At 40.2% G+C, this 15606-nt stretch overlaps 1 protein-coding gene across 16 annotated transcripts in view; it reads left to right on the top strand.

Annotated features, from left to right (window-relative positions):
* Positions 1-15606, top strand: part of SOX5 (SRY-box transcription factor 5) — a 394764-nt gene that overhangs the window by 88057 nt on the left and 291101 nt on the right. For 8 of the 16 annotated variants that reach the window (XM_038386648.2, XM_038386640.2, XM_038386638.2 and 5 more), the window contains exon 2: positions 7067-7298. In XM_038386648.2, the coding sequence (XP_038242576.1) occupies positions 7068-7298 (231 nt within the window). In that variant the 5' untranslated portion in view covers position 7067. Of the gene's footprint in view, positions 1-232; positions 371-430; positions 812-7066; positions 7299-15606 lie in introns of those variants that run through there. The other 8 variants (XM_038386652.2, XM_038386650.2, XM_038386653.2 and 5 more) reach the window with 3 other exon arrangements.

The raw sequence follows: 15606 nt of genomic DNA, 5'->3' as shown, positions 1-15606 counted from the left end.
TGAAAAATTGCAAGCCAGATTGCAAGTGATTCAAAATAGTTACCATCTGAAGTCTGTCAGAAGTGCAGGGCCCTTTACTCCTTGAAGGGCTTGCAGAGTCAGGGAACAGCAAGCCCCGGCCTAAGGAGAAGCCCAGCAGCTTGGGAATCAGCAGATGCAGCTAATGAGTGGCTCTCATTCCCAGCTGGAAGATATAAGAGGAGGACCCGACTCTGTAAGAAAGAAAGAAAGACAGACAGACACACACTTCCCACAACAGCCATGATGGCTGCAAAAGGCAGTTAGTCTCAGGGGGACCATAAGACCTAAGGGAGGGCTGTGAACCTTGAACTACTGGCAGGGGGCAGAGAACCCTGCAGTATCAGTCCAGGTCAGGACTATCGCTTTTGTTACATAGATGTAAAAAATGTAAAAAGGTAAGAGAGCCTACCTTGAAGACTAAAACAGAGCTAGGCACAGCTGACTGGTTTGTCTCCAAGCTGGGAGACAGACTCAGCAGACTACACTGACTCGTGTAGAAAGAGCTGGGGTCACAGCACAGTTCCTGGTGGGACAAAATGCTGGATTCTGCCACCCTTACTTGTGTTGAGTAATAGCTTTATTACCTAGGTAATCTTGAAGAAATGAATAGGACTGTTTGGTTAGGAAGGCACTACTTACTTAGTGTAAGTAAACAGGGAGGAATTTGGTGCCCAAATGACCACCATAATTAATATGAGCTTTCAGCCTTTGTTGGGAGTCTCTACAGAGAGGGACAGCTTGAATGAGCCTGGAAACAGAACTGTTCTCTCATATCTAAATGTGATCAGAGGTGAGATATGTTGGTGAGCATGTGGGGAATTTTGATAACTCTAATAATCTGTGCTTTTTTTGTGGAAAAGCAGAGTCTCCAGGGCTCCCAGTTGAACATCTTCTATAAGTACTACATTTACTACAGGAAAATGCCCCTGTAGATTCCACTGCAGTCTCTTCTCTTCTCCTTTGGTCTCATGCTATCATTAGAAGATTGAACAAAGAGTCTAATCCAAAGCCCCCAGAAATCAGTGGAAGTCTTTTCACTGATATCAATTAGCTAGGGATCAGGCCCTTAGAATAAATTCATATCACTGTCTCCTTATTAGATTGTTACCCCTAAATTCTTGCAGAAGGTGAGAACTTTGATAGCCTTTTCTGTGTGTCCATTCGTGCCCCACAATGCAGCTTTTTATCTACTATCCGTGGAAGGGATTTGGATGTTTTAACTCTCTTCATGAGAAGGACTTTGCTTTTAGCAAGCAAAGAAACTCAGGAGGTGAGCATTTTCATGCTGATTTGGAAACTAGTTATAAGACTGCAGTCAGGCACTGTCATGCCTGGTTATGGCGAGAAAACAACAATGCCTTTCTTGATAAGGGAAAAAGGAAAAAGTCTTGCACAGTCAAAATTTTGACGTACAATTTAAATCATCTCTACATCCTGTGGACTTGGAGCTGTCAAAAAGGCAAAGCCTGCATTTGAATGGAAAAGCTTTTTATTTCTTTAAAAAGTGTACCAGCTATAATTATCCATAACTATGCAGGCCTGTTTTAATGCTGTTTTATAATTACAGGTCTTAATGCTAGATTATACAAAGTCATTTATACATCGTCAGAAGAGAAGGACTTCGGGAGTTTTTAACCTGTAGATTGCTGTAGGTTGTGGCAGCTGATGGGATTTTGGCTGTATATATATGGTGTTAGCTGTGTAATGATTGATGAATCCCTTAATTAATTCTCCAACAAGTTAAGATTTATAGTCTCATATCTTTTTCTCCTGACACATCTGTGTTTGTCACTTTTAAAGACATGGATAAGCCATTTCTTCAAAAGCCTTTGTGGATATCTGAAACATTTCTGGGGTATTTTGCTGAATGTAACAAGATTAGAGTTTCATAATTTTATGGAATAAGCGATTGAATTGGGATTGATGTTGGTTATATACCAGAGGGCACCATCTCCTTGAATACTGGCTGCCTCTGTGGATTTATTTAAGGTATGCAATTAGTTATCAAATGATCCAAAGCCAAATTAACAAATTGAAATATAGTGGGGGGACTTTTAAATGGGCCTCTGTTTAAAGGTGTAGCCTGTTGAAATACTGTTTTCCATGCATGAAACTCAAATGTATCTAGAAGAAATTGACTCCTACTCTTTGGTGCACTGAAGTTGTTTGGCTGGAACCAGCACTCCTTGCAGTAGAGGAGAAAGTGTTGCATTTGGATGCAACATAGCATTTATTCTCTTAGGGGGAAATCCTGGCCCTATTGAGATCAATGGCAAAACTCCCTTTGATTTTAAGACTGAAATCCTGATACTATACATCTACAAAGAATAAGTGATGGACTGAATGAGAGTGAATGGACAGGTGGAGCTGAAGGCAAGCAGAACCTACTGTTGTTGGATAGCTTATATGCATAGTATAATATAAGTCATACTTTAGCCAACCATGAGTTAGAAGAATAAGATTTTACTGAACTAATAATGTAACTGTTGACAGCAAATTTGTTTATTCACTTGATGAAAAGATAGATCTTCTAATTGTCTTCTGCATTCCAAATCAAGATACATTTCCTAAAAGAACGGGTCCTCTTAAGTGAATTAGTAATGGGTCTGGACTGGAACATCAGATCTAAATCCTCAGTTGCAATTCAGTCTTTGGACAAATTCAGATCAAACATGAATCCAACTCAAGCCTATCTCTACAACTAGCTGAAAACTGAATCCAAATGCACATGAGCATTGGGGTCTGAGTGCAGTTCTGAACTTTGGGGACTCAGGTCTGTCTCAGAAAATTAATACCATATTGCTTTGACTTGTGCTTATATTGGGTAGAAAGAATTGGTGATAGACAAAAATTCAGCTCTGAGCCAACTCTTAACTACCTGTGGTTATACTATTATTTTGACCAAATTTTATCTTTGATACAATGCACAGAAACATATTGATTTCAATGAGAGGTGTACATCAAAACTCAGACTTTGGTCCATTATTTAGCTGTCTTTACCAACTATGCCTATTTCTTGCTCTCTGTATGAACACATAACTTATACTGGTGTAACTGAGAACCAAAGCTCAGAGAAGTAAGAGCTAGATATTCAGCTGGTGTAAGTTGATGTAACTCTCCATTGGCTGAGGGTTTGGCCCAAGATGGTTGCATTTTTGTGTTATATCAGTATATTCTTTGCCACGCCTAATTTTAAAAAAAAATGGTAAGGAAAAGAATAGACCTGTTAACCTTATTGCTCAACAACTGAGCTTTTATTATCTAATTAACCATTTTACTTTATATATTATTTATAACTGGAGCTCAGGGTTACTTGTATGCAGGATAGGGGACTCTCACTTAATACCTAGCATTAGCCCAGTAGGAAAATGAAGCTGCTCAAAATGTGAGGGGAAAAAAGAGAGAATTCAAAGATATAAAGTGTGGGACTCCTTAAAATTCATAAGAAGGACCAATAAAGCTGAGGATATAATGAAAAAACTAGCAGTGAATGAATTCACTTTGTCATGATGTTTTCTGCCCATGAACCTATCAGAACAATATGATGCTTTCTGCTGCTTTAGCCTCTAACTTTTTATGCCCTTTATGATGGGGTTTCAGGTTGGAATAGTTTTCATGTCTTGCCTTTACTTGTGTGAGTATCCTAGATATATGTAGTGAAAAAGTAAATACTACTCTATTGTACAGGATTGCTGTTAAATACTAAAGGTGGTGGTGATATTACAGGGCCAAATTGTATCAGATTTACATTGGCTCAAGTAGAGGGCAGGGCAGAGCACTGCAGCCAGTAAGACAATCCCACCCTGAACTCCCTGGTGCACATGATAGGTGTGTAGAAAGTACACCTCAGAATGGTGCAGCTAGTTTCCTCTGTGTGTCCTTCTCAGTCTCCAAGCCAGTGAAAACTGGAAGCAGGACTGTGGACCCATCTGCTTACCTGTCGCTCTTCTATTAGGGTGGGTAGGGCATGAAGGGAGCAGTCCTTGCTCTCTGTCAAACACTTACACAGTTGCAGTAGCAACTGTGATTGGACCTTATAGGGGCTGGGCAAAATGGGAGAGAGTTTCTTGTGCCCTCTCCCTTTGCACTATGGTTCAAAGTTGGCCCATGGTGTAATGGACCAAAAATATAGTATTAAAAATAAATAAGAATGTGTCGCCTATCTCTTTCCCACTCCTTCCCCTTTATATTTTCTTATAAGAACTTAAATTGTTCCCTTTGGAAGCAGTGGCCAGCAAGAGGTGGTGATGAATCCTGGCAAGCTAATTGAGCACTGTAGAGGGAACTATATATTCGGGGTAGAGCTAGTAGAAGAACTTTGAAATGCTTGTCAGATTCCCCTCTTCCTACTACACAGTGGAACTGTGTGACATCATTTGCACTTATTCTGTGTTAACGCCAGTGAAAGTTCCCAACACAAGTTGGGTGCAGAGTATATGGAAGAGACCCTCATTTCAGATAAAGGATCCTAACTATGGATAAAAGGGTCACAACATGTATCGCTGTGGAGAATTTTGACAGTAGCTTACAGTATTTTTTTCATGGCATTAGCTACATTTTTAAAATCTAGAGCCTACACTTTCAAAAGTGACTAATGTCTTTGAGTGCCTCAATTTTCAGATGCACAACCTGAGACACCGTAAATGACCCCGATATTCAGACAGTAAGGGTACGTGTCGACTACCCGCCAGATTGGCGGGTAGTGATCGATCTATCTATCGGGGATCGATTTATCGCATCTCATCTAGATGTGATAAATCGATCCCCGAAGTGATGCCTGTACTCCACCTCGGCAGGAGGAGTAAGCGGAGTTGACGGGGGAGCCGCCACGGTCGACTCGCCACCGTGAGGACGGCCAGGTAAGTCGAACTAAGATACTTCCACTTCAGCTACGCAAATAGCGTAGCTGAAGTTGTGTATCTTAGTTCAAGCCCCCCTCCCCCTGCCCCCCCCAGTGTAGCCCAGGCCTAAGACTTCCTAAAAAAAAAAGTCTTTTTAAGGTGAGTAACCAAAAACAGGCACTCAATCACTTTTGAAAATTTAAACATAGGCTTCTGTCTCTTCTACTGCATATTATGAATAACTCTCATGAATTCTGTAGCAGGGGAATTAGGGTCCTGTGACTTCAGACATGGCTGTAAGAACCTGAAGTATCTCAGCTAAGTATACAGTACTGTTAGCAAGAGTCTATCTGATTAACTCTGTCCATATGCATACATTTGAGCAGGCATGCAGATGTGAGAGTCTAGAAAACAGAATTCAGGTGATGTGTATATAAAAGATGCTAGTCTGTTGGAATAAGACAGAGAAAATAAAGGCTGTTTCTTTACATATAGATAATAGAGGGTGTTCAGATAGTTGCATATCTCCAGCCTAAGTGTAGGTTCTGTGGGTTTTTTGTGGGGGTCTGAGTTTTCTTAATATAATCTAATGTGGTTTAGGGGGCAGAACTCAAAATGAGATCATTAAAAGCAAAATAAGTCACAACAAAGGACTGTTTAAAGTCACTGTTTGTTTTCAGACCCAGTTGACTGCTGCTAAGAACCATTTCGTGCTCAATATGCCAAATCGTTTGGACATGCTTCACATCACAGCAGCCCCACATGTGGTTCAAGAGGCTGCTGGACTTTTGAAACACAGGTTTTAACTGGGAAGTGTAAAAATAGGTGTAATTAGAATCATAATTGCTGCACTTTGGAGGAGCAGCAGTCTTCTATTATTCCGTTCAGCTTCTCCCTATAACTTTTTAATTTATAATCTTTACTTTTCTATCTCATGAATATCCATTTTTCATTTAGTAGTATTGTTTTTAGTAATATAACTGGTTTATTTGTCCCTTCCCTTATGATTATATCCTGGCTGAATGGGTTCCTACTTTAAAATCAGTACTTTCTTGCTTTTGATTCCATTCCTTACAACAGATGCCTCTTGTTAGAACACAGGTCCGCTATGCCACACACAAGCCTTCGTTTTCAAGAACAGTGGTAAATTAATTAGTGATGGCAAACCTCAGAAGGTCTGGGTAAGTCCCCAATGTTTGGATACTTATCTGGAACTCTCTATTCTGGAAACCAGGTTGGAAGTTTAATGGGATTGGGCTGTCTTGTGAGCTTTTTATTACTGCTTGGTTTGGATGGAAATACCATGATGAATATAGCTTTCTCATGATATTTTGATTTTTCTGGTCTCCTCTGAAAACAGGAGATGCAAAAAGATGTAAGAAGTTAACTGTACTATTTTTGTGAATTTTTTTTTAGGGGGTCCAAGTTTTGAATGAAAGTTTGGGTGTGGTTTTTCTATGTATGTTTTATGTGTGTTCTATATATTCTGCTCTTACGATATTTCTGATGCAACTGTAAGTTGCAAGTACAGGATATCTTGACAGGTAAACATCTTTCAATCCTTAGAACCCAATTTTTGTAGTGTCAGGCAGTTTGGGTAGTTTAAGTATCCAAATGTTTAGATGCTTATTAACACTAGACTTGTGAGCCTTGTACATTTCTTCCAACAATACTATATTTTACCCTTCACTTTGATAGGTGGCTTTAGAATCACACAAATTTTAGCTTGAAAGCAAGATTTTTTTTTTTTAAATTTTACTTTACTTTCTTGGATATCATTAGAACAAAACAGATTATTCTCCCTTTAAAAGTGAAGTTGATGCTAGTTTGTCCTGAGAGACGATCCATTTTCTATATGTCCATTTCTATTGCTATTGCAAAATGTAAAACTAGATGGGTATTTTTAAAAAGGAATTGCATTTCATTATACAGTGTTCTTAGGTGAATTTTCATGTTTAAGAAGCTGGAATACAAGACAGTGCTGTATTAGTGTATTATTCTCACAACAAACAAGCACCGTTCTGTTGCTACCTGCTTGGCCATTGTTCCTGATTGTGTATGCTTTGCAGTGGTATTTGGATGGTTTCCTGCTCTCTGCCAGCACAAAAAAGGCATTTCTGTTACAATGGCCCCTAACCACACAATGACGGCATTAAGGATTTATTTGGAGGTTTCATTATTTTCTCCTCTTTTGTTCCTTCCAGGATGTCTTCCAAGCGACCAGCCTCTCCGTATGGGGAAGCAGATGGAGAGGTAGCCATGGTGACAAGCAGACAGAAAGTGGAAGAAGAGGAGAGTGACGGGCTCCCAGCCTTTCACCTTCCCTTGCATGTGAGTTTTCCCAACAAGCCTCGCTCTGAGGAATTTCAGCCAGTTTCTCTGCTGACGCAAGAGAGTTGTGGCCATAGGACTCCCACTTCTCAGCACAATACAATGGTAGGTTGGCTCATGGTCTATTGTGCTTACATCCATTCTTTGATTGTGCATCTACAATAGCTTGGCATCCAGATATGCCCTTTATACAGTTCAGAGTCACACGTACAGCACCATACTACAATAATGTGAAAGTTTTGACCTAGCTGGACTCCCTGCCACCCCCACTGCCAATGCTAAATCATTCTGTTAAGTATCAAACTCCACTTTCGCTCACCTCAGTATGTTCATTTATTTTTAGCACAGAGGGCACTAAATTTTGCTCTTAATTACAGAAATCCAGAGTGTATCTATTCATTTACTAGTAGATACTCTGGATTTAGATCATCATTAGTGATAGCAATACTTGGACTAGCATGTGGAGTGTAATGCATACATTGAGGTCTGTGGAACATCTAGGCACAAGAGGGTGAATGAAGGATAAAATAGAGCAACAGATACTTAACTTTGGATTTTGTTTTTAAAAGTTGAAGTTGGATCTGCTGATGTCTGTCTTGCACATGGTGGTTAATTATATACGAATTTGCTAACTTTCTTATTTCCAGCCTTTCGCATCAGGAGACCTTAGTTCAAATCCTCACTTAGAGAGAAGCCAACATACCTGTAAACTAACAGTCATACGTACACTTTGCCAAACCAACTCATGGACTTTGATCCAATTGACCAAAATTAGAAGTCCATTGGAAGACCAGGACTGTCCTTATTTAAAAACAAACCAAAAAGCCCATTTCCATGTTCCACTCTGATATTGCAGTCCTATTAATTGTAAGTTGACATGTTTAGAATATTCTAATTTTTATAGAGAGGTAGAAAATCAGGGAGGTATTTAAATCCAGGGCTGAGGTGTATTGGCAGATACCTATGCTGGGAAGATGTTTGCACAGCACTCGCCTGTGAAAATGTAACTAACTTTGCTTTAGTCCCCAACTTTCAGGAGGGCTACATTCACTCAATTTTACTTTAAATAAAGATAACCTTTGGTCCAGTATATCTGAAGAATTTTTTAAAAAATGAATGATATAAGTGTCAGTTTATCACAAAAGACTGCGACAACTCCATAGTTCTATTTAAGCTATTACAGCTCATTACAGATGTGCAACAAGCTCTACGTTTAAAAAAAAAAAAAAAAAAAAACCCACTCGCCCCCCCCCTTTTTTTGAGAGTGAGTGTGTTTCCACTGGAGCTGCTTTCCTAGATGAAAAAACTTGCTTTTTTTTTTTCCTTCCATTCAATTTTATATTGCACTCTCAACTTAATATTGAAGAACAACCTTGTGGGAGAGAGTGCTCAAGGGTGCTATTATGCTTTTTTTTTTTTTTTTAAACTTGCTTGCTTCTGATCCTCCACCACACGTGCTGTGCAGATGCTATTCATTAATGTGCCATTAAAGTCAAAGGAACACTGGGCTTTACTGTCATATGGGCTATGTTGTATTTTGGCCTGGTGTGAGATCCCTTGTCTTTTTTTTAAAGTTTTCTTTGGCATTATGATCTGGATTTTCAATCTTGTACAGCACCTAAACCCAGGATAGATGACTTCTCAAATATAAAGGCCTTTTCCTGCTGCCACTGAATTCGGAGGAATACCGTCCACCGACTTCAATAGTAGAGAACTAAGCCCTAAATGAGTAAATATAACTTGTCCTCTAAGGAGCCCAGCCAGTGTATTCTCCCTGGACATTGCTGAAATATTCAACCATAGTTTAATTGACTGACTTGTATTCTTATTCATGCATAGATTGATTTATTTATTTTAAAGGCTAGAATGGTCCAGAGTGGTCATCTATTGTGACTTCCTACATGACATTGGCCTTAATTGAACACCAGAATAACCTACTGTATCATCTAATAATACTTTTATACTGCACATTTCAGACAGTTTCGTTGTATGGAATGTATTGATAGCATGTGCATTTGAAGCAGTTTCTTCTTGTGTATGCCCAGGGGTGAGGGGTTGTTTTTTCCCTGACATGTGAAAGAAGCGCTAGTTCATGCGCAATAAGTGATCAGTGCAAATAAGCAATATACATGTAATCCCTATTCTTTCCCTCCGGCCCCCTCTTCCACCATCTTTGATATCTCGCAGAGAAAAACCATGAGCACAGAGCTGTGACAACTTGTAAGTGGCTTTAACCTGTGTTATCAGCACTTACTGGATCTATCCCCATAGAGCCTATTCACCTTGGCAGCACTACAAGGGTCGTCATTCCACTACTTGAACTGTTCCTATACAATTTGGTGCTATAAATCCAGGTGTGCACTCACATGCAGTGTAGTCCAATGGTATTTTATCAGGAGAGTGCTAGCAGTCTCACGCTCCTTAACAACTTGTGTACTACACTGACTGATTCTGCTACTAATCCTGGCATTCTCATTTTACAGCTGTATGATGGCCTTTGCAAGATATACCTTTTACAAATCTCTCCAGTATATTATAGGTAGGCTTGGAAGGATTCATTTTTTTATCAGTAAATGTCACTTTCAATACATACACACAAAATATTTCCATCAATGATCAAAATTTACAGAGAGGCAAAGTAAGAAAAGTGCTGCTTGGGAATTTGTTGGAGTTTGAGTTCAGGATGTTTACGTGATATATTTTGACATGGATGTTAAAAACACAAATTGTCAACCAGTTTATAAAGCTTTAACATTTTGAATCTCAACATCCACTGTCACTAAATAATTGTCTGAACCACCCCCACCCCCCATAATTTTGTGCAACCATGGGAAATTTTAATCAATAAATAATGGGTTTTTTTAATCTGTCAAAATTAAATAAAAAGCAAATTCTGCTAAGCCTAATTCAAAGGCACAACCAAACCAACACTGCGCAGGCCTCTAGCTAGTCTTAAGCCCAAGTTATAAGGCACTCCCACCTCATTGCATCCTTCATGAACAAATTGTATGCGGTCTGCTTCATCTCTCAATGGGTGCCTCATGGGAGACATTCGTGGCTTGGCTCTGGGAAAAATAGATATTTCGGTATCAAAAGATCCCCAGGTCTTTTTACACTTGGTCTACAGCCTGCTTGCAGCTGTGGGGATAAAACCAGCAGACGTAAACCCAGAGCTAAGCTATCCAGAACAGGTATGAAATTGTCCAGAGTTGTGTCATCAGCCATTGCTGTTCACGGCACAGCTCCTTTCCTCCACCACCACCAGCTCCTTATGCTCCATTGCCCAACACCTGCTTATGGAAGAAGAATAGCAAAGAAACTCCGACTTGGAGAACCACCTAGGGAGTAAGGAGCCTCTTGGCATGCCTCATCTTTCTACTCATCACTCACCCTTGCATCTTCAGCAGGGGCTGAATTTTTCCCTTTATTTGATAGGTCACTCTCACCTGGGCTTCCCTTTATAATTCCCACCAGCTGGGACAGGGACGGAGAGGGATAGGAGGGGGATGAGGGGAGGAAGGTCTGGCACCCAGCTCCAGGCTAGGAAGGAAGGTCCTATGTTCTTCCAGGCTCATTCAAGCTTCTCTGGGTCCCACTTTTGCCTCTGTCCCTAACCCCCAGCATGTAGGAGTTATGTGCAAGTGGAGCCTGCAGAATATTTCCAATGTAAGGGTCTCCCCAATTCCACTGCCCCTGAGCTGGGATCACTGTTCCCTCTAAGCTGTGCGTGCGCACACAGATCCTAAACCCTGTGTGCATGGCAAAACACCGCTTGCACAACAATTTGCACAGAAGAAATTTTTTGCGCAAACAGCCTGTCAAAAACTAGAGGGAACATTGGCTGGGATAGCCTAAGACCTATGAGATGATGCTCCATTCCAACAGAAGGGCCATTGGAGAATCTGCCTGACCTCAGACTTTCCTAGGATTTGCCTTCCTGAGCAAGAGCAAGCCCTGTTACTCTAGCCCATGTCCTGGAAACTTCTGTCTCTGAACTTCAGTGCAGAGACGTAGATCCAAAGGACAGGAAGGCAGAACCCTAGAGAAGGAGGGAGTTTTCTAGACTCAGCCAAATCTTCAGAGGAGTTGGAGAGCTCTATCTCCATATCTTCCTTGGAATTGAACAATACATCTGAGAGGCAGGGACATAAACCAAATAAAGGCTTTTTTCTGAGGAGGCAAAACTATCTCAAATTTCCTCCTGCTTGAGGAAGAAACTAGCCATATATTTATCCATCTGCCAGACATTTTTATCCAGATCCGGATGATCCCAGACTAAAATGACAAAAATCCTGGTGACTTGAAAAAGAAAATGCAAACACATTTTTCCCCCCCAATTAAAGTAACTGCAACCAAGAACTGTGAGAGGTGAATGCTCAGGGGAAAAAGCAGGCAAGAAATAATTCTAAATATGAAAAGTCTGGTCCATGCTCTTGAAAAAGGGTAAACAGTCAGAATCTGAGCCAAAGGCTCAAGAAAAGGAAGTACAAGACCAACTCTTTGCATTAAAATATATACAGGCTCTCCTTCAAGTTAATAGCAGGCCCAGAACTAGCCTTAGCTGAAATACACTGCAGGATTAAACTATGCATTTCTATTTCTTTTGAAGACTTCCCCCTCTCCCTCCCCTTCAAAGATGCAGTACCCTAATATAACTGGTAGCATTTGACCCTTCTCTGACAAAAGTTCTGGGATTTTTTTATTTAATTACAATTGATCTGCCTCATGTTGGCATATGCATACATACAAAGCGCCCTTGTGTCATCTTCAAAGTGTAGTAATGGAACCAGCAGTGACCACAGCAATGTTTTAGACCTAAGAAATGACAGGATTCAAAGTATAGTAATTGATAAACTATACCGTGAACATTTTGATGATCATTCTCCAGAAGGGTAGAGACTATTTCGTCTTGAATATTGTTCAAAGAGTAGATGAGATGTAAAATCAGAGTTCTAACCTCTTGGCATTAAAAGATCCTTTGGCAAGATCAGGGGTGTTTGTGCCATGGTCCTTGTTGTATTACACTCTGGGTAACTACATTTGCCAGTCTACATTGCCTCTTCAGTTTCAATTGGATCCAGTATGCACCTTAAGTTTTTTGACTTAAATTGGCCTGAAATGTTGCTGAACATTGTTAAATACTTTCAGTGTTTGACCCTAGAAGTGACTGCTTTCAGTTAATTAAGTGATTCCTGCATAAGTGGAAAGTATTTTGAGACGTTTGGATGATATTAAGAATCAGAATAATGAAAAAGCTTAACCTGCACATTGTTTTGTGCTATTCTTCCATTTGCTCAAAAATAAGAGACTCCCCATACTCTGTTTGAGTTTTGCCTTTGTGCATACATCTTAGCCTACACTTTGCCAATAGATCAGTGGTTATACACACATTTTTGAATGTTCTTGGGTCAAAATAATGTGCAGCCAGAGCACTTAAGCTGCTACTCAGAAGTTGCGGGGAGGACGTGTATAGCTTTTTAAAATGTCAGAATAGGATCCTAATTATACTGTGGGAAATAGTGGGGTTTTTTTTAAAGAGCTTTTAGGGAAATTCAGATTTCTAATGTATCTTTCCCAGTATAGGATAAGTTATTGTGATGGTACAATGCACAGTGTTGTGAACACCAGTGCAGTTATTGTGCCTGCTCTAATAATAAGAATTTCATTGTTTGGGGAGAGCAGTCTCCTACATGCTAGACAAAAGTGTAATTACTTTTGAACAACAAGGAATGTGCTCAATTTAATAGCACGGAGAATAGATTCACAAAGATTCAGATAAAGCTAGCTTAAAAGCCATATGTGCAATGTGGCAGTATGAAATTGTTAGTAGTTAGCATAATTACACACACACACATACACTCCTACTTTCACAGTTTAAGGTATAAATTGTTGTTTCTCTAAGAACTGGACAAGTTTATGTGAACAAGGCTAGTTCAATTAAAACAAAGCAAAAATGTCGATAAATTTGCATCTTTGTGGGGTTTTTGGTGTTCTTTTCTTTTCTCCTTTTTCTTTTTATGAGAAATTGATACTTATTGTAGGATAAAAATGCACTGTTACAAACATTGCATTATAAATGTCATCACAAAGTAGCACATGAAAGCTGCTTCCATACATATAATTCTAGGTTTGTATCTTAGTTTGATCTTTTCAATCTTTACAGTTGCATTGTTTCAGAAAACTACCCCTAGGCTTTCAGGAATAAGGAAATATGCAGAAGAATCAGTTAGGACTGATCACATAGCTCGTGAAGTTACGCAGTATGGTCCTTGGCCTAGACAATTCCATTTAATCCATAGGGTCCAGTAGTGAGGGGGCTAGGGAAAGCTTTGGGGCACTTCACATGTACAGCACACATGTACAGCACACAAAGTATCACCACTGTATTTAAGTTACTAGCCTCTGTCTGTCCTATGTTATAAGCTGTATTCCTCTGTTTGTCTTCATTCCTGCCCTCATTTATTTCTGTACATACTGTCAATTCACAGTTATATAATGCTTTACAAACAGCAGTGAATTAATTATCACAATACCTTTGTGAGGCGGAAAGTAAACCAGATACAATATCTCAGTTTTTTAGATGAGGAAACTAAGGCAGAAATTAAGGCCACAGAGGCATTGAGGGACAGTGTTGTCACATAGGAGTCCCTTGCTTTCAGCCATGTGCTTTGAACACCAGGCTATATTGCCTCTTTCTTTATCAAGTTTCCCCTTTCTGTGTACAGTGGTCACCTAAACTTCATAGCAGATCTACTATCCTAGCAAAAATAATTGGCTGAGAGGCAATCAGGTTGAAATCTGAGGTGGCCCCTTGGCAGCAGTCTGTGAAGGAAGCAGCTGTGAATTGTTCTGGGGTCCCATCGCCAAAGCAAGGGACCTATGGCTAGGCTAGGAGCCAAAAGGCCTGTCTTGGTCTCTAAGGACAATAAATGACTCCTGATTATAGAGGGAAATCACTATAGGGAAAAATTCCAATGATAACTTTCAAACAAAAGGGCTAGAAATGTACTTAAAAAGGTAAATATAAGTAGCTGAAGCCAACCTTTCTATTTATAGATTATTTGAAATTTGTGCGGAGGGGAGACTTCAGTTTTCATGGCCACAAAATCAGAGGGGCCTGTGTGATGTGTGGAGGAAGGGATGGCAGGTTGATGTTGAGTATCTGAGGCTGTCTACGCTCGCACTTTCATTGGCAAAACTTTTCTCAGTCGGGTGTGAAAAACACACACGCACACCCCAGCCAACAAAAGTTTCACTGACAGACCTGCTGGTGTGGCAGAACTATGTCGGAGAGAGACGCTCTCGCACTGACATAGCTACCATCTCTCATTGGGGGTGGTTTAATTATGGTGGTGGGAGAGCTCTCTATCCTGCCAGCATAGAGTGGCTGCAGAGGAGACCTGTATCTGTGGTGGTACAGCTGTGCTGCGGTAAGGTCAGTAGTGTAGACATAGCCTTAGTGTAAAGCACTCATTTTTTAATAGATCCATTTGAAATCAGTTAAGCAGAAAATAAGCACCTGAAAAGTAAACACCTTTGTTTTATAGAAGCAGTGGGAACTCATGTGTATCCATTGTTTGCAACTGTAGGCACACCTAACCTTCAATTCAATGACTTAATGTTAGACAAAGCCGTCATTTAAATTTCTCACATAAATACTAGCAGACACCTGATTCATTTAGGTAGCTGAAAAATTATACAGAAAGGAACTGGGTACAAACAACTTGAAGTCCTTAGGAGTAGTTGAGCCACCATCTGTGAAACAGATCTGTCCCTTTCCTGAATGGTGACAGCCAAAGAAGAATAATTAGGCATGCTACTAACAGCAATTATCAACACCTTACAAGAAATAAACCTTTCAACCTTCCTGGAAAAAGAAGCAGCAGCCCTTCCAGTTGTCAAAGACCCAATCCTGGAAGCAGACATCTCAAATTAATGTCCTATGTCTAACTTCCCATCCCTTGGCAAACTCATTGAGACTGTAGTGACAGCCAAGTTCCAGCAACACAAGACATCTATTGGTAACCTAGATGCTTCATACCAGGGCATGGAGAAAGCCCTTGTGGCACTGAAGGATAATCTTTTCATGGCAATGGATAAAGTGTTGCGACCTACGTGCATGACAAGCTGAAGTAGAGGGTACAGCGCTACAATGGCTCCAATCATTCTTTTCCACCAAAGCCCAGAGAGTGGTTATGAACAACAGCTCCTCTTACCCAAATTCATCACCTGTGCGGTCCTGCAAGGATCTATTCTGTTCTTCCTTCTCTTCAACAGTTATCTGAGCTCACTTAGCGAGAGAGAGAGAGACAGAGCCTTCAGTGCCAACACTACTCCTGGCACCCAGCTGTATATCTTATTTTCCACAGACACAGCCAATGCCATCTCATGGATGTCACCATGTTTAGAGGAG

This window comes from Dermochelys coriacea, chromosome 1 (assembly GCF_009764565.3).
Source record: "Dermochelys coriacea isolate rDerCor1 chromosome 1, rDerCor1.pri.v4, whole genome shotgun sequence".
Classification (NCBI taxonomy): domain Eukaryota; kingdom Metazoa; phylum Chordata; order Testudines; family Dermochelyidae; genus Dermochelys; species Dermochelys coriacea.
The sequence above is the reverse complement of the archived record's forward strand: the minus strand, read 5'-3'. Positions and strand labels throughout refer to the sequence as shown.